This window comes from Aspergillus eucalypticola (assembly GCF_003184535.1).
Source record: "Aspergillus eucalypticola CBS 122712 chromosome Unknown BO83scaffold_27, whole genome shotgun sequence".
Taxonomy (NCBI): domain Eukaryota; kingdom Fungi; phylum Ascomycota; class Eurotiomycetes; order Eurotiales; family Aspergillaceae; genus Aspergillus; species Aspergillus eucalypticola.
In genome coordinates this window covers 323,815-341,497 of record NW_020290301.1, presented here as the reverse complement: position 1 = coordinate 341,497, position 17,683 = coordinate 323,815, and the positions used below count along the sequence as shown (strand labels likewise).

The following is a 17,683-nucleotide window of genomic DNA, read 5'->3' as shown; positions in this document are numbered from 1 at the left end:
TTTTTGCCTCTTGTTCTTACCTCGTCGGAGGTATGTATAAAGTAGTATAAAATGTATATGTATGGAAGGCTCAAAGGGAATATTGATATCGTTGCAAGTAAGATAAGGTGGTAATCAACATTAGATATTGTGTAAGTTATTGGTAGAATATCTCCGTTGACTAGTTTAGGTTTCCAGGCTTGGGAGATTCGTGGGGGTACCGGAACACAGGCTTTTACGGCTGACCCCGGGAGCTTTAGTTCGGTGGGGTGCGCTCGCTGTTTGCCGGTCGGGTACTTATATAGTTTGGGAAACTTCCTGGACGTGCCACTGGGTGGGAGTAGTTGCCGATGGTGATGTGGATATTGTATGCATGTATGCATATGATCTATGACTGAGCTGCAATATGGGCACATGATAAGGAATAACGAGTGGGAGAATGGGAAAATGTATGTAGGTAAATTGACATTGTCTATCATAATGCCGCTCGGTAGTAGTCTTATAAGCAAGGACACTAAGGGGTTGGATCTCGGGTCCTAGTATGTACATCTTTCTCTGGCCAATATGTCTGTCCATCAATACTCAAGTGTCTGCTTGATCGCATCGTATATCCCTGGGTATCGTTAGCATGATTCAGAAATGCATGGGATAGATATACGTACGCGCAACATCCGGAATCACAAACTTCTCATACATCAGACCTGTATGCGTACTCCACCCCGCGACTCTCTTAACCGGTGCCTCGAGACGCAAGAACGCCCCGTCCTGAATGGTAGCAGCCACCTCAGCGCCAACTCCGTAGTTGATCATGCTCTCGTGGACGACGATCGCCCGTCCGGTCTTCCTTACGCTATCCAATACCGTTGGTCGATCCCACGGGTAGATTGTACGCAGATCGATCAGCTCGATACTCGCCCCGAATGCCCTCTCCGCTGCTTCGATGGCCGCGGAGCAGAGGTATAGAGGCTGTCCGTACGAGACTATCGTCAGGTCGTTCCCTGGCTTAACCACTTCGGCTGTGTTTAGTGGGATGGTGTAGTACTCGCTTGGGACGTGTTCTACTGCGGCACGATAGAGGATTTTCGGTTCCATGAAAATGACGGGATTCTTAGACTCGAAAATAGAGGATAGGAGTAGGCCTTTGGCTTGGGATGGGGAGCGAGGCATGACGACTTGTACACCTGGGACGTGTGCGAATAGTGCTTCCGGTGATTGGGAGTGGTATCTGTTTCGTGATAAATCACGTTAGCCATAGTTCCCCCGTACACAAGAAGCAATAGTAGGCGGGAGACGGTATGCCACGTACAAAGCACCATGTCCGACCGCACCACACGGCATCCGCACCACCATCCCTCCAATATCTACACCTGTTGCTCCCTCCCGGAACCGAAACTTCGCCGCCTCGTTCACGATCTGATCGAATGCCGGGAACACGTAGTCCGCGAATTGGATCTCCGCGACGGGCTTCATCCCCTGAGCTGCTGCGCCGATGGCAAAGCCGACGATCCCTTGCTCTGTTAGCGGTGTGTTAAAGACTCGTTCCGAGCCGAATTCAGTCTGTAGGTCCATCGAGCAGCGGAAGACGCCGCCAAAAGCGACGTCTTCGCCGAAGAGCATCACCTTGTTGGAGGTGGAGAGGGCGGTACGTAATGCGGAGTTAATGGCCTGATAGAGATTGATAAATTTTGAGGTAGGATTGCTGGGTAGGTCTGGGTGATTTGAAAGGCTGGAGGCCGTGTGGTGGAGGAGCGGTGTCGATCTGTAGTCGATGGGGAGGTTCAGTCGTGAAGAAGGGGATGGTGCGGAGGTGGAGTATCCCCGGTAGGAGGGTCGGGGTATTGGTATTTTGGGGAGACGGAGTGAAGGCATCATGGAGGACTGGCGAGATGTTAGAGGTTCAGACAGTAGAATGAAAACGTCTGGAGAACGAGGAAGGTACGGGAAAGACCTCCCTCCCCCTTGGTTTATCAATGAAGGCATCTTGCTTCATGCGGGGAATGCGCCCCGATCCCCGTGGATAACCGGGGTTGGCGGCCTGAGGGCCTTGGTGCCCGTGTGCCTGCCGGAGAGGCTGAGTCAGCACATCTGGTGGTGGCCGGATTGGGATAGTCAGGTGAATCTATACTCTCGTCTGCATAGGTCTCACTACCTTTACTCCTCTGCATCATTCTCCATTCTCATCTCAATGTAGCATTTTCCACTGAAGTCGTGATATCCTTATGGCGAATGGTTTACCATCCGAATGAATCGCTCTCAAAGCACCAGCAGTGCCCTGGCACGCTCTGGACGGCCATGACGATCCCATGCTGTGAGCGTCCTAGACATTGAGTTCTTCAACTTCACCGTCGTAGACACATAATGGACTAACTCCATGTCCTCTTCAGATAATTTTCTGTCCTACATCCATCGATCAAGACGTGAAAGTCTGCAATAAACCAGTAATGCTCCCAATGAAATTTTGGAATGAGGGTATCATATATACAGATGGAGACAGATATATACAAACGGAGCGGCTTGTCACGTCCGATCCGCACATCAAACAGAACCATCGCTGTCGCTGAAGGCAACCAATTGGTACTCACTGGACCGTGAGCGACACCGACGGAAATAACGGCCCCAGCCGCAGCACGTATAGAGACCAACAAACAAGCCGACTCCACTGATGACAAAGGCCATGACAATAAACCAGTACTGAGGGTTCATGACTTGCTCAAAGCTTCCACCCTGCTCTCGCTGGAGTAGTTCGGTGGCGCCTAGAACATTACCATCGGAATCTAATGCCGCTAGGCGGAACAAAGGAAGCTCGAGACCCTCTGGTATTTCGATCTCAGTCTCGAAGCCATCTTTCTGGAATTGGGACACAACACGGAACGTATTGTCATTCAGATCATCCGAGTCCCAAACTTCCAGTCGCCACGCAACAACCTCTGTTGCGCCATTCCAGCTCACATACACGTGGTTTCCTAGTACTTCGGCATCGGGGACCGTCTGCGGTCGGCCAACCCAGGTGCCCTTATAGGCACGGTAAGATACTACTCTGCCAAACCCGAAGAAGGCAGAGGCACCGAAATGGGTGTTACATAGCAACTGTCCGTCGGCACTGAACTCACTGAATGCAGCGCTATGGCCCCACTCGACTAGGACTCGGCCACTGTCGTCTAGAACTTGGACGTTTCCCTGCGACAAGGACCGCATTTGCTGAGGATGAAAGTACTCAGCGCGCAATGACGCTTGGCGACCGGCAACGTCAAGTTCGATGACGACACCACGACTTTGGTTATCCGGATCATTGCTCGAATGTGATGCATTGTCGAAAAGGGTCAAGGTACTGTTAGCGTGCCACCGTGCATCATGCTGCCAGGCGAAGTTGGTGGCCTGACCATCTGAAAGATCGTTGAACTCATTCAGCTTGCCGCCCAAGGTCCATAATACTTCACCAGTGTCCTTGTCTATGCAGCTCACGGTATGGGTATGGCGTGCGGAGACGATGTAATTCCCATTGTCATCCTTGTCCACGCTATTGATGTGGTAGAAGTCAAACGCAAACCCGCGCACTCTTCCCGACTTGCCCAAATGCTCGTATGTGGTGTTTATGGGATAATGCTTTGATGCGCGCCATTCGAAGATCAGCTCCCCCGTAGCGATATCTATTTCCTGGAAGACGCCGTCATATATCCACCCTAATTCGGGGCCACCAACAGGAGTCAGGTCGGCTGGTACTGGATCGTATATCGTAACGAGAGCCGTCCCTTCCGGGGTGATGTGGAATTCATGGAGATCGCCACCATAATTTCCTACCGGGGAAATCACATATCGTTGGGTATATGTCGAATCCAGCTGTCCAGATCAGCACGCTACTCTATGCGACAGGGTCGTGTGACACCTACCATATACCAGGCCCCATAGCCTCGGCCTTCGGTTTCACCACCTTCCCAATATGTCAGATAGTCTGTGTCTTGATATCGCTGGACCTTGAAGTCCTGAGTCACGTCCCAGTTGTATTTCATCCACACCAGCTCCCCCCTGGAATCAAGGATCATAGGTCCGGGCTGGGCCACCGAGTCACCCCTAGGGGCTAGAAAGGTATATCGCGAGTCGCAGCCCGACTCCCATTCTGAGATTTGTACCGCGGGAGATTCGTATTCGAAGGAGACATAGCTTTTCGAGGGACCAAAACCGTATAATCCCAGGTCGTACCAACTCAGATCCGCGCGAAGCCTCAGTCGATTCAGTTGGGGAACGGCGAAGGTGTAGAAGAGATAGGAGAGACTGATGATGGCGCCAATCGTAACGACATGGAGGGCTGAGAGCCTTGAACGTAGGCGATTGGCGCGAGAGAGGGCGGAAGTCCACGAGGACATTGGATCATCGCGGTAGGACAGAGCGACGAGAGCTGTCCAAGGGAAGGAGGAAAGGAGACAAACTTTCGGATCTGGGGTAAGGCGGAACAAAAGGAACTATCGGGGACGATAGTCTTCTCGGGAGCGACGGCAAGGCGCAGAGTCGGCACTCATCATATCATCGAATTTTGCCCCCAGGCAGGTGGAATCCCAGCCAGAATAAGAATGTCGCATACGGTCGGGTTGGTCGTTCAGGAGAGGGTGGCTCCAACAGCTTCAACACCCGAAACGGATGCCAAAGCGCCCCATCCACGCGGCGTCGAAGCGATCCATCGGAGCCGATATCCATTCGCGGCGGAGACCAACCACGACGCGAACGAGTCGCAATTGGTCGTGATTGGCTTTTACCCAGCATTCTCCAGCACCGCCAAGAAAGCCACCGTGGATCCGGACCTGAAGCTGGCTCCACTATCGAGGTTATCACTTATCCTGTCCGTGAAATCTTCTCCTTCGCGCCATTGGGGGCTTGGGACGGTCGCTGGCAATAATTCTTCCCCACTGAGTGGCGGTACCAGCCCCAGCGCTGCGAGATACTTTCAATCTGTTGTCCTTGGCACAACAGCGCAAGATGAATCTATTTCCGAAAATACAGTTGGCCACGGTGTCTGGACTTGGTACGGAGGTTGCCCGCGTGAGGCCAAGACAACGCTTCGGCTGTAACGATTGAAAAAGCAAGGAAACTCAAAGTGTCTTTATCCGGGGGAATTATCTGATCTGTGGCGGACGATATCCTGCGAATGGCCTGCCCGAGTTGTGACGACTGGAGAGTGACGAGCGATAAGTGCCGCCGCTGACAGCCACTCGGACCCGCTCGCTTCGTCATCTACCGCACTAAACTTGAAGTTTACCTTTTTCCAAGGCGGATTGGTTAGCGCCCAGTTGGCCAGGGTCAATGTCAATGACCACCGCGCGATTACAGAATGCATACATTATTCCATGCGTGACACTCGATGCTTGGCTCTCTTTTAGGACGCGCACTACGACCTCAGGTGAAACAGGAGAGTGCTGGAAGATCACTGGCGGACTATTGATTGAGACAACTCCTTGCCCTGCGCGTGAAACCGATTCGGCCTACCCGCTAATCTACACATGTTAATGATTGGCCCCTAGACTTACAGTGGGGCAGCACGCGTGATGAAGCCTCGGCAAGACGGCTTGCCCCCAGTTAGATAGGGTCAGCACTTTATCGCCAATGAACGCAGAGCACTCCCATTGACGCTGGTGAATCCTTCTGGAAAACCCTCCATTCCTAGTGGAAGCAGAGTGAGCTAACAGTCGGACAACTGAGCGTGATGATGTTTGTGGCTTCTCCAAAGTCCGGAGAAATACTTTCTTGACTTGAAAGCTGTAACGTGATACACACGCGATCTGATCCTTCGTTTATCATGGCCCCCAGTTAGCAACAGGCACACTGGCGAATGATATTGATCGAGTACTCAACAACAAGACACCGCTCACAGGCTAGCGGAAGCAGACATGGGGTACAGGCGGGGACAAAGCCAAAGACGAGACCCAAGCGCCAACAGTCAATTCCGCTTCGGCATTGATGCCATACAGACACCTGACCCAGCATCAACAGTTTGTTTAAGAGCCAACGAATCAGCATCAGGGGCTCGTTAGGCAGAAGTAATATTAAACCGGTATACCCCCCAATCAAGCACAATAGCCAGACTACTTACAATTCCAAGATGACGCCATCGCACGAAGTCAAAGAGCATTTCGTGTGCACTGCGTCGTCTCATTGCCTTTGAGCTTATTTTGGCTTTCGCAACAATCGCACTGTGCTATAACTAAGTATGATGTGTCAACTGCACCGTCAGGCCAAAATGGATCTAGCATCAATCTGGTAACCTGCCCCGAACCCGAGAATCCGAGGTTGGTTCGACCGGTGAAATGCGCACTACCTTATCTGGTTTTGTTTGCGATCTGTCGTTGGGGATTCCAGTACACTATTCTAGGTTAACTTACTAAGGATGCTCAAATTATCATACGGAGACCGCGGAATTTGTCTGTCCGTTGTCGGCCGGGCTTGGCGCTTATGTTCTTAGAGCGGGCCGAAGCGTGGAGGACAGAATTGCGCGCCCTGAGCGATCCGGGATGCTCCGGCATCAATCCTGGCCATACTGGAGGTCACTGAAAGTTCATCATTGTAAAGGAATGTCGATTGCTATCATAGTGTCTCCCGGGATGCTTCATTAATGGAGACCGAGCGTTAGTCAGGTGCTTTATCTTATGAGCCGGCTTCAGATCCATACTCACTTGATTCTATGTGGTATGCTCATGGCAGGCTTGACGGCATCGGGCTATCGAAGGATTCTGGATCTAATATGCAATGATCCTTCGAACAGTTCTCTGTCGTGAGCTCCGCTTATCCTGCGCATGACCATAGGTATTGATTGGCCCGCCATGAGCATTGTGAAGCTTTTGATATCATCAACCGGGTAGTACGTGTGGCAAAGAACACATTGAGAATTAATAGCTTTCTCATTTCTGCAATAGTTCCGACTTCGTGAGACTCGATGACAAAGAGCTTACATGGCCATGTAAACAGCAACTGCCAAGTCCAAAATTATCCCATGTTGTGCAGCTCTCCAAAATATGCAGCGTGCTCAGGTCCCGCTTGGTGCTAACCCCCAAATCGGATTTAACGTCTAGGCACCGACTTAAAGAATGGAGACTTTACTAAACTAGGGAATCGTACCCGGATAGTGTCTTGGTAGTTGGGATTGCGTGCTATGTTTTGCTGTCATGTCTCATCTGGTCACTTTGCACGCAGCACGCATGGAAATTATGCTTGCCAAGGTGCCAATGCGTGTCGTAAAAGCGTATTGTGCCAGTTGGTCGCGGGCCATACAGTAGGGAATGAGGTTATCGAAAGAAAAAAAAATAAAAATAAAAAAGCATCATTGTGGGGTGCATATGCAACGGTTGGTTAGTACGAGACAAACTATGAGGGTTGAGTAGAGAGAATCCATTAGGTAGAGATTTGCATTTGTATCTACGATATAACTCGTACCCGTGTTTCTTTCCTTCTTTGGCCCGGGTGGATTATAATCTCAATCTATTTCCAGGATACCTTGTGTGGACTCGACCCCGCTAATTATGAACGCTAGGAGTGCCTATCCCTCTTGGCAATCAAAGGCCTCAGTGGATCAATAATTGCTAAACTAGTCTATCTTGTTGCCCTAACTGAACACATGTATTTCGAGGAACAGAAGAAGATAATCTTCAATTATATCATCAAGGTGCGACTATTCCTACTTATAAGGGTTGTGTTTGCAGCACTTGCTGCTCTGTATAAGGGGTGCGCCCAGATCAGATACACGATGGTTTCAGACCACATGAATATTCCCAAAGATCTTTCTGGTGAAGAGTATTCTCACTCGAGTGATGAGGATGTTTTAAAAGGGAGATCTCATTCAACAACAACAACGGGGCTGCAGCTGCTCGCACCGACGATAAAGTGAGGAATGATGAGGACAGTATCATTCGGTATAGTGGAATGAAGAGTAGTGGCGACGTGAACGAAATATCTCAACACAAATCCCCATATTACCATCATATTGATTGGATGTCCAGGCTGCAATGAGAGAATGAACAAACGTTCCTAACCAGTGAATGGCGTTGATAACGCCCAATTATTCGCGTGTCGTACGGTCCATGACTGTCTGCCGGAGATCCAACGATATCATACTGTTCAACAAGGGTCGATAATATCCATTTGCTGACGATAGATAGTCGGTAGTCGGTAGTTAACATTTATATATCTCCGTCTACATCTGCGGGAGCGCAGAAAGGATGTCACAGCTTTACAGAGACAGAGACATAAGCTCCCCTTCCATAGATGCCGTGCCGTCTAAAGAGAGGGATTGAGAGCTTAAGACTAAGCCACGTAGGCGCGTCGAGGGTGAGATGCATTATTTATTAGTTCAGGCTTAGACATGGGGTAGATATAGAAAAGAGAGCTTCTTGTCTCATTTCATCTCAGTGCAGATGAAGGAGAAGATGCCGTCTGCGCTGAGCAGTCAGAGTCTCATGGGTTGACGCATGATTCAGATCTCTGAGCGGACACGTCCCATAATAGACCCTCTATCACCTTCCCAGCAATTGGTGTTCGCCGAATCCTCACAATTAACGTAACGGTGACATTCCATGTTGTACAGGCTGTCAGCAACGAATGTCCAGAGGAGACAGTACAGGGAAGGCAGTGTCTATATTTGGGGACGAGAGTAGTTTCATGACGGGTCTAAACCTCAGGGGTAATTGGGGGATTGGCTATCTATGCAGATCAAATACAACTGGCATTTAGCCCCCTAGTATGTATTTTCGGGGGGTGTTATGGGGATATGCTGTTGAATGACAATGGAAAGATGTTGTCACTAGAATGTGCCATAATCTCAGATCGTCACATTCGCTCCTTGAGTCTTTGCATTGATGCCATTCCTGACATTCTAGGCATAAGGAGAGCAGACCTTCTCCATGTATTTCTTTCCATCGATCTATTACGCCCCCGCATTTTTGGATTTGAAGGAATCAAGGAAAATGATTTCCATAATACCTATGAAGGTTTGTTACTTGACACAGCTTTGTTACGCTTTCTCCACGGGGTTCAATAAAGCAATTAAAAGATAAGTTGGACATCTGCAGTGACAGCACCAGCTGCGAGAATAACTAGCAAGTACACATAAACATCCGACACATCATAATAAACGAAACCCTCTCCGAATAAGGGTATAACGATTCAATAACCATCGAGAGCAGATGTTGCCAGCTTATCCGCCTCCTGGTTGTATTTTCTTGGAACATGCCAGAACTTGACAATGACCTGCTCATCTTCGAGAAGCTTCACATACCGCTCAATCGAACGAAAATGCTCTTCATTGGCAACAGGCAAGCCCTTTGCAGTAGTCCAACCATTGGCCTTCCATTTGAAGAACCATTCGGTTATTCCGCGCACCAAATACTCCGAGTCTGACTTGATCACCACGGTGTGAAGTGTTGTTTCTCCATCTCCTGCCATTTCGGTAAGTTTGTCCCAGTACTTTTGCATGACGTGCGCAGCAAGCAGAGCTCTCTGACAGGCTGCGAGCTCGGCAACCTGGCTTGTCTGTTTGAGTCCTGGCGAAAGAGTGACACTGTCATTCATTGGATGGTCACGGCCGTAATAAAGCCCAGTTGACGCCCGGGCTCCGTTTTTGCCATTATTGTGACACGCACCGTCAATTGCAATTACGATACAGTCAAGATGATAGATATGGCGATTACAATGGGGGCACTTTGTTTCCGAGCCTGGGCATGCGAGAAAGACCAGGTTGCCTACTGGAACCTCGATGTCGCTCAAAGTGAAGTGATCTGGGTATAGTTCGTCCGGGAGAAATCGGCGATTCGGGGCGGAGACTGCCTGGGGCGAGATCGGGAAAGATGAGTTAGAGGAAATATCTGTTTCGCGACTAGACGGAGAGCTGCGACAATCACTGTGCTTTTCCTCGGTGTGGAAGCTCTCTGGAGTACTCTGGTTGAACCGGTCAGTTACACTGCTAGCAGGTTACATATAAGGAGGCCGCTCTGAAGAGTGCTAAGTAGTTTCGACCGGTTCAATTGAGACGCTTGTGCTTACCTGGCGAGGCTTCGGCTTTCTCTTCTTCTGGTATCGTCTCTGCATCTTTCAAAGTGAGCTATATGAAGCTGCTTTCTCTGAGCGGGAATATTTCTGGAATGTGGTGAGAACTGAAGGGAAAATGCTCCTGATCTGTGGGGTAAAACGGTGGAGCGTCCCCAGTCAGCAGCATGAAGAAGAGTTGTCGACCCTCAGTCATTCAATTCACTTGGTTATATCACGTGTCAACGACCACCCTCACACAGTCGGTGATGCTAGCTCGATTGATTAGTCGTACTAGTAAGCCACCTTTATAGTTGTCAGCGCATCCTCCATTACTGGTGGTCCGTCTGGGATGCTCCAGATGATGGGTAGGCAAGATGCGGAATCAGCTTCGAAGCATCGGACTCTTCCAAGTATTCAGTCATTTTGTTCTGCTATTCGGTTCCTCGCCCTGATGAAGAGAGTACATACGCGTCAATTGTTGAGTATCGGTTTAGGGAGGAAGGTCAAAAGCTGCCTTGACTGGACGCCAGAGAAAGGAAAATATTGCTACTGCCAACAAATTACGCCAATATATCATCATTTATGTCTCCATGATAGTCAGCCATTGACGCCTATGGCGTATATGATGCTCGATTATAGCATAATGCGGGCTTTTCCGATAAGCATCAACTGCGGCAATCGGGTGCCGCGGAGCTTCGGCTTCATCCTTTCACACAACGACGATCAGGGGTCCCGTATTTCCCCGGATATCCTACCTTAAACAAAGCATGCGAACTGTGAGACGGTATAATTTCCAGACTGTCGATCAAGTTGGGATGGCAAAGGGATAATCAGGAAGCCGCATGGAAAGTGGATCGGTCCGAACGCGGAAAGTATCTCGCTGGCATGTTTAATCTAAACGCGAAACCAGGACCCTGATCGTCATGGACGTCATCAATCTGACATGTTAATCCTGATATGTGGAACTCGTCATGGCTCATCGACCCTTCCCACGCTTGAATGATGTATAATTTCGATAATCACTTGGTCAAAGGAGCCGCTAAGTTAACCCCAGGCTCGCAAGGTGACTTTATCGTCCGAGCGATCCAACGATCGGGTTCTCCCTTCTGATGAAATTCTCTTCGAGTTTTATAAACTGGGCAGCATTTGAGTAAGAAGCCACCTGCCTTCCATGGAGAATCGCTCAGATATGTGCATTGTCATCTAGATTCCGCTTGATGAAGAACTGAGGTCAATCGGGTTCCTAAAACTCGTCGTCAGCACGAAGGATAAATCAGTTCCTAAGCCACCCAGCAGTTATATGAAGTGAAGGCAAGGGAATATAACGCCATACTGTACGATCTTAAGAATGTCCTACATCGAGCCTCTCCTGCATAAACACACCAAGGGGTAACGAGTCCTCCCCAAAACTCGCTTGTGAAGATCGTCTGGTTTCGATTGCAATTATACCTTGGAGTCGGATGAAACTTCCGGATACTCGGTTTCGAGGGGTGCTATTGTATGCTGGGAATGGGCGCTGGTTTATCAGAGCATTGCCAGCGCTTCAAAAGAATACCCTTTTGTTCCACTAGTGGGTAAAATTTCTGCCCTCATACGATTAAGTTGACGCCGAAGAAACATAATCAGATATAGATCTCCTACATCTGAAGCAACGATGCCGGTGTCCATCATGGCACCAAAAGAGGGGAATAAGTGATTATTGGGCTGTCAACGTCTGATTATCCCAGCAACAGACTCAGATATATCAGGGAGCCGAAGTTTGAGAAGAGGCAGAGAAATGATATTGAACTTCATCGGGCCCAAATCCGGACAAGTCCGACGATGCGCAAACAGAGTAAGACAACAACAGGATAACGCAAATTAGTTATCGCAATGGTGCTTCTAAGGGCGTTCAAAAGAGGGCGACACGACTCATATCATGAGATCCGTCGAGAATAATTTCCCCCGGCACATTGCCCCGGAGAGATAAGCTTCGATTATTAGCCTTATGAGCCACGTCAGCCTGAACCGGGGTACCTGGTTTGGTCTGCTCTAGCTCCAAGGCTTATGCTCCTTTGATAGGCCACCCTAAGACCTGTTAGGTTACAGGCGCGAAAGGGTTATCACCATCGGTCCCTTAGGACTAGCAGCCTCACCGGGGTTCCAAATGCGCTACCATGATTCTACTTAAAAGAGCTGCCCCCGGTCTTGATGGCCTTGAATCGCTCAGCGTCAATTCTACTTTTTTTCCATCGCAATTCTTCCACTGGGGGCCAGCGGCAGCGAGCCAGGAGTGGATCAAATGGGTCATCCGAAAGCGACCGAGACCCCCGGTCAGTGCATTACTAATGCAAATGAGGGGTTTCTCCAACTCGATGAGAAGGAAGATCCCAGACAATGGCCAAAAACCAGAAAGTGTAAGATTTTCTCGTATCAGGCCTGTGGTGATAGAAGAGTGAAATTAATCAAATGCCAACGATGATTTAGGGGTGTGTACGGTGATCGTGGCGGTGATGACGGGAGTGATTGCCTTCTGTTCGAGTATTTACACCGCTGGAACCAGCCTCATCACTGCCACTTATGGCTGTTCACGAACCGTCGCCACTCTTGGGGTAACGACATTTCTGTTGGGATTTGCATCAGGGCCCCTAATCTTCGCTCCTCTGTCTGAAGTCTAGTCAGTCTGTCGAATCCCTCTTTCCTGTAGCTGCTGGCTCATGCGTCGAGGGTTGTTATAGTGGCCGCAACTACATTTTCCGGCTTACTCTAGGACTATTTGTTCTCTTCCAGATCGGCTGTGCATTGGCACCAAATATAGCATCACTAATTATCTTTCGATTCTTGGCCGGCTTTTTTGGGTCTCCGTCGGTCACAAACTCGGGCGGGTCTATCACAGACCTCTGGCCGCAAAGCGAACGGTCTGTGCCTTTGGCTTTGTTTTCCGCCGGTAGCTTTCTTGGACCCGTCTTCGCGCCTGTTGCGGGCGGGTTTATTTCCGAGTACCTTTCCTGGAGATGGAACTTCTGGGTGGTTCTCATCGTTAGTGGCGTAGTGTATGCGGCATGTGTGCTCTTCTTGCCAGAAACATATGCGCCTAAGCTTTTACGAGATAAGGCTTGTCGTCAGGGCGTCGTCCAGGACGGCCCGTCTCTCAACTCCCAACTTATGACCTCTCTAACCCGCCCTTGGCTGATGCTCTTCGCGGAGCCCATTCTCTTTCTACTATCCCTCTATATGGCTTTCATATACGGAATACTATACCTGGACTTTACGGCGTATCCGATCGTATATGAACAGTCCCGTGGTTGGACCTCCGGTATATCTGGTCTCTCATTCCTAGGCATGGGAACAGGCATGGCAATAGCGACAATCGCCTCGCCGTACGTGAACAAAATTCATGCCACATATGTCACCAAGCTTGGCCCGGAGCCAGAAGCCCGACTACCCCATATCATTGTCTTGTCCTGGCTGATCCCCGCCAGCTTATTCTGGTTTGGTTGGACTGCGATGCCCCCGACGCACTGGATTGTGGGCATTATATCAGGTGCACCTTTCGGCTTCAGTCTGATATTACTCTTTCTCGCCATCACCTCCTATCTCACTGACTGCTACGGGCCATATGGCGCAAGTGCGCTTGCAGCCAATGCAGTGTTCCGTTCTATCTTCGGCGCAGTGTTCCCACTGTTTGGCACGTATCTATATGACGGCTTGGGGGTGCCCTGGGGTTCGAGCCTGTTGGGGTTCTTTGCCTTGGCGTTCGCTCCGCTGCCGTGGGTGTTTTATCATTTCGGGCCGAGGATTCGGATGCGAAGCAAGTATCATATGATGATGAAGGCTGAGGGCTTTTAGAATTGGTACCGGCCAGACTTTGGGTAAATACTTAGGATTGGTCTGTTTCATCCTGTAAAGGAAATGCAATTTGGGGATGCATAGGACTCTGAAGCATTCCTCCTAGAAACCTGTCTTTTACTGTCATGAACATGAGGACACGACTATAGTTCCCTGCACCACATCGCATATTCAGTGCAAGAGACTCTAGCATCAACTAGGTCTTCTGGTAGATGAAGCAAGTACACGCGAAAACAGGGTGCGAAAATAGGGCTTCCCGGGCGCTAAGCACCCAAGCCGACCCTACGTCGTCTGGAGGCAGCCGGGGCTCGAGGCAGAGCTGGAGTCTCCGCACGCCTCTAGATATCTCAGTCCGGTAAAACCTTGATTATTAATGCATTTTTGATCATGCAGGTCAAAGATTTATGGTCAGGTTTATACGCGCCTGAGACTATCAATTTCTTGATGGACGGTCAACTTGTTTCATGCTTACAGACATGTGTCGACAATTGCCTCCATCCTTCGTCTGTCAGGAACGAGAATCTTCTCCCCTGCATCAGCGCTGTTCCAGACTTCTGGTTCATAATAAATACCATGCAGCTCCTCGAAGACCAGGTGGAGGTTGCTCGTAATAAATTCCGGGAACGTCGAATGGCCCCTACCAATATTCGAATTTGACACTGCGACTCCGACCTGCTGGATCCAGAAGTTTCGATGTGTCGCCCCAGCTACAATCGGGCCTGCTATCTCGCTAAAAAGCTCTCTGGCTCGGGACTTGAGCTTCTCCTGCGACGTTTCCCCGGTATCTTGTGTGATTCGTTTGTGAATGTAAAATAGAAGGTGAGCGTGACTGAGGACCGGGGGGCCTAAATTTCGCAGAGTCGGCGTCAACTCCTCACAGGCCATCCTGGCACGAAATGTAAGCTCTTCAGTGGATGGAAACTCCGGTATTGCTTCCGATATCTTTCGAGTTTCTTTGCTAGGGAGAGCTGCGATGATTTGCGGCAGCGGCTTGAGATCAGGCATCAAGAACTGCGATCGCGCAGCCACCCTATTCCACACTTTGTTCGAGTAATACTCCTTCCAGCGTGTTGGATTGAGATGGAACGTGTCCTGGAATGCTTCGTACGACATCTCTGGAGTATCAATCGACCGCTTCTCATCATCCAGCGATGGCAAAGCAGCATTGACTATCTGAATCCAAAAATTCGCCTGTGTTTGAGAGTACATCTCAACGGTCGAATCAGTCGTCCTCGCCCGCATAGTGGCTTGCTGAAGTGCTACCAGCGCCTGTGTAATCACTTGTTCGCGCACCGTCCCCGTGTTCCGCATATACTTCAATACAGCAAAGGCGATGGAGAGATACTTGCACGACTCATACAGCTGTCTTTCTAGTATGCGTCTGGAGTTTCCCCGCACAGGCACCCGAGCGCGCAGATGCCAGATGATACCAAGCAAAATTAGAAGCTCCACCTTCAATACATCAACAAGTTATGGCGTTCAACAACACGCATCATCGAACGAGAGTGAAATTCTAATACTATAAAGTTCCCTCCAGTAGCCTATGCCTTTGCTTACGGGTCTGGGGGGTACCCGCATAGTGCCAAGACCACATCAGGCCCTGCGGTCCATACGGACGCGCCACAAGCAATCATACGGATGTAAGGGGACAACCAGAAGATGATAGACTTCATTCCTAGTGTCTCTTGTGCTGAGGGATTGAGGAGTGGCACGGTCTCAATCTCCAACAAAAACCCGTATTACTATAGGGCTCTAGACAGGCTAGGGAAGCGCGTAGTCGCGCGTGTTTAAGAAGCTGGCGCGGGAGTCTGCTTCAACCAGTTTGTTATGGCCAATGGGACGCTTATTGGATATGGTGTCGTCAGCATGGATACTCTCAATCTGGCTGGGAGTCTCCAGAAATCAACAAGGACTATCTGCCATAATCTGCGCGTACAGCAGGCGAATCAAGTCAATATATCCTCTGCGACTAAGGTGGCACTGTTGTTTCTACCAGAGACGTTCGATCATCGAGACCTCTACGCACCGTATCTCGTATCTCGGGGATCTGAGGATGTCAGTTGGAGGTGACGACTATAGATCGCATACATTAGACAGGAATGAAATGCCGAAGCCAGAAATATACATAACAAGCAGAGTGTCAATAGTTGCATAACCAGCTGTGACTAGCAAAGCTGACATCAGCTATACCACATAGTTTAACACAACATCTTATCTCCAGTGATTGACCCACCGGTATTCACTCTGTCATCATGGCACAACCCTTTTCAAACCCCAGCAAAGGTGGGTACCCAATCGCCTCACCCAAATCTCCTAGATGTTGGAAAAATCCACGTGGAAAAACTACTTTCCCCAACGGACCAATAGATGGACGCGCCGGTGAAGCGTGGATGTCATGCATAGATTAGATGAGATGAGATCACATCGGATAAGATTAGATTACATTCCAACTATCTGAGGCTCAGTTGGGGACATAGAGAATTTCTTAAATGTCCTAGAACACCACACGACGACAGACTGCCAACTTAAGGCAGCCATCAGATGACTTCCAACTCTTAAATACAACTTAACGCAAGAGAATCCTCAAACGTATGAAGGCAAAGTACACAGCCAAGTACCTCCACACACTTCATGAACAACCATTATATCTCTTCCATTCGATCGCATATCATGACAGTGAAGGGATCCAGTGGTGAAGGTGTCATCAAGGACACGGTCTGACTCGTAAAAGTCGCTAGCTGGGTCTGAAAGTCAGCACTCATCCCGCCATCGATGCACAGTCGGTGCAGGACCTTCGTAGGTTCCGCTGGGCCGATGTGGTTTAAACATACCCTCCTGGCCTCCTGTCTCTCCGACAAAGTCGGAATGAGAGTCAAAAGAACCGTGTGAAGGCGCATCCACGAGGTATGCTGTTGTCTCTGGGGAATACTCCCTCTTGAATACTCTGGGCGCCCCGATATTCGCACGAATAGGAACGCTACCTCTCCCGCCATCGGAATCAGAGACAATAGACCATTCATCACATTCTGATTCGGACAGGGAAGGAGTCATTCCCTCGCTGCTATTGTCGCGAACTGCTGTTTCCTCGAAATCCCTTTTTATCCTTTCGAAAACGTAAGCCATAGGTGAATCCGCTGCAGCAATACTAGGCATCCCATCTGGGAACCTATCGAAGACAGACAAGGGATTGTCGCCAATCCTTCTGTAGGTTGCCAACGAGTCATCAGTCACAGTTGTTCCCCATGGATGGACTTCTTTACCCCCAGAATTGAGTATAGGCGCCTTGTTGGGCGTACCCGGTTAGCCAATAATCGAATATGTCGGTTCGGATTCTTTGGGTCTGTGTCGCCAAGGACTATTTTAAAGGTCACTGGGGAATAAGAATGTGAGACCGTCAAAATGTACATTGCTGTCTCGAAGGTGTCCATAAATTCTTCACTAATACTGAAACGTTCTTTGCGAGGGAACCACCATTTTAAACCTGATTTCCAGTGTCCAACAAGTGTTTCTGTGGCCATGGTGGGCTTTATTCTGAGCTAAGCTTTGGCTCGAGGCAGAAAGGAGGTATGGTTAGGGTGTTTCTGGGCGGTGAGATACTGGAATGGTGTCTAGGAAGGTGAATTAGTGCGAGATCTGAAAGCTTCATATACTATTACTGTAGGTGCTACTAGGAAGTGAAACTCTATGGAACTTCCATCAACATGGATATGCCTTGGTCGGTACTTCCCCGAATTTTCAAGAATAACAATATCCTTGGCACGAGCCGCGATATCCTCGACTTGAAAGTGGTTCTCTAAGATGGCAGCTGGGGAATTTGAGCCTCCCTTCCCCCATTTCGTAAAGGAACTTGCAACCATTCGAACAAGTTCCACAA

At 49.4% G+C, this 17,683-nt stretch overlaps 6 protein-coding genes across 6 annotated transcripts; 2 read left to right on the top strand and 4 right to left on the bottom strand.

Moving 5' to 3' along the window:
• Positions 1-419: 419 nt before the first annotated feature.
• Positions 420-1,931, bottom strand: BO83DRAFT_381439 (alpha-ketoacid dehydrogenase subunit beta). The gene is made up of 3 exons (XM_025531988.1): positions 1,286-1,931; positions 642-1,204; positions 420-592 (listed from the first exon to the last, which is right to left on the bottom strand). Exons 1-3 carry the CDS (start codon positions 1,846-1,848, stop codon positions 555-557), a joined length of 1,164 nt encoding a protein of 387 aa, XP_025384562.1. The 5' UTR covers positions 1,849-1,931; the 3' UTR covers positions 420-554.
• Positions 1,932-2,439: 508 nt separating this feature from the next.
• Positions 2,440-4,522, bottom strand: BO83DRAFT_420001 (arylsulfotransferase family protein). Its single transcript, XM_025534906.1, has 2 exons — positions 3,867-4,522; positions 2,440-3,816 (listed from the first exon to the last, which is right to left on the bottom strand). Exons 1-2 carry the CDS (start codon positions 4,338-4,340, stop codon positions 2,515-2,517), a joined length of 1,776 nt encoding a protein of 591 aa, XP_025384561.1. The 5' UTR covers positions 4,341-4,522; the 3' UTR covers positions 2,440-2,514.
• A 22-nt stretch (positions 4,523-4,544) lies between these two features.
• Positions 4,545-5,039, top strand: BO83DRAFT_430503 (uncharacterized protein; the record flags this gene model as incomplete). The annotated part of the gene is made up of 1 exon (XM_025535527.1): positions 4,545-5,039. One exon carries the CDS (start codon positions 4,545-4,547, stop codon positions 5,037-5,039), a length of 495 nt encoding a protein of 164 aa, XP_025384560.1.
• Positions 5,040-9,120: 4,081 nt separating this feature from the next.
• On the bottom strand, positions 9,121-10,041 carry BO83DRAFT_392137 (ribonuclease H-like protein; the record flags this gene model as incomplete). The annotated part of the gene is made up of 2 exons (XM_025532926.1): positions 9,121-9,891; positions 9,997-10,041. 2 exons carry the CDS (start codon positions 10,039-10,041, stop codon positions 9,121-9,123), a joined length of 816 nt encoding a protein of 271 aa, XP_025384559.1.
• Positions 10,042-12,255: 2,214 nt separating this feature from the next.
• BO83DRAFT_368044 (MFS transporter) lies at positions 12,256-13,992 on the top strand. Its single transcript, XM_025529799.1, has 3 exons — positions 12,256-12,377; positions 12,448-12,637; positions 12,699-13,992. The coding sequence occupies exons 1-3, from the start codon at positions 12,263-12,265 to the stop codon at positions 13,807-13,809; spliced, it is 1,416 nt and encodes a 471-aa protein (XP_025384558.1). The 5' UTR covers positions 12,256-12,262; the 3' UTR covers positions 13,810-13,992.
• A 285-nt stretch (positions 13,993-14,277) lies between these two features.
• Positions 14,278-16,932, bottom strand: BO83DRAFT_430500 (uncharacterized protein; the record flags this gene model as incomplete). Its single annotated transcript, XM_025535526.1, has 3 exons — positions 14,278-15,261; positions 16,438-16,547; positions 16,641-16,932. The coding sequence occupies 3 exons, from the start codon at positions 16,930-16,932 to the stop codon at positions 14,278-14,280; spliced, it is 1,386 nt and encodes a 461-aa protein (XP_025384557.1).
• Positions 16,933-17,683: the final 751 nt, after the last annotated feature.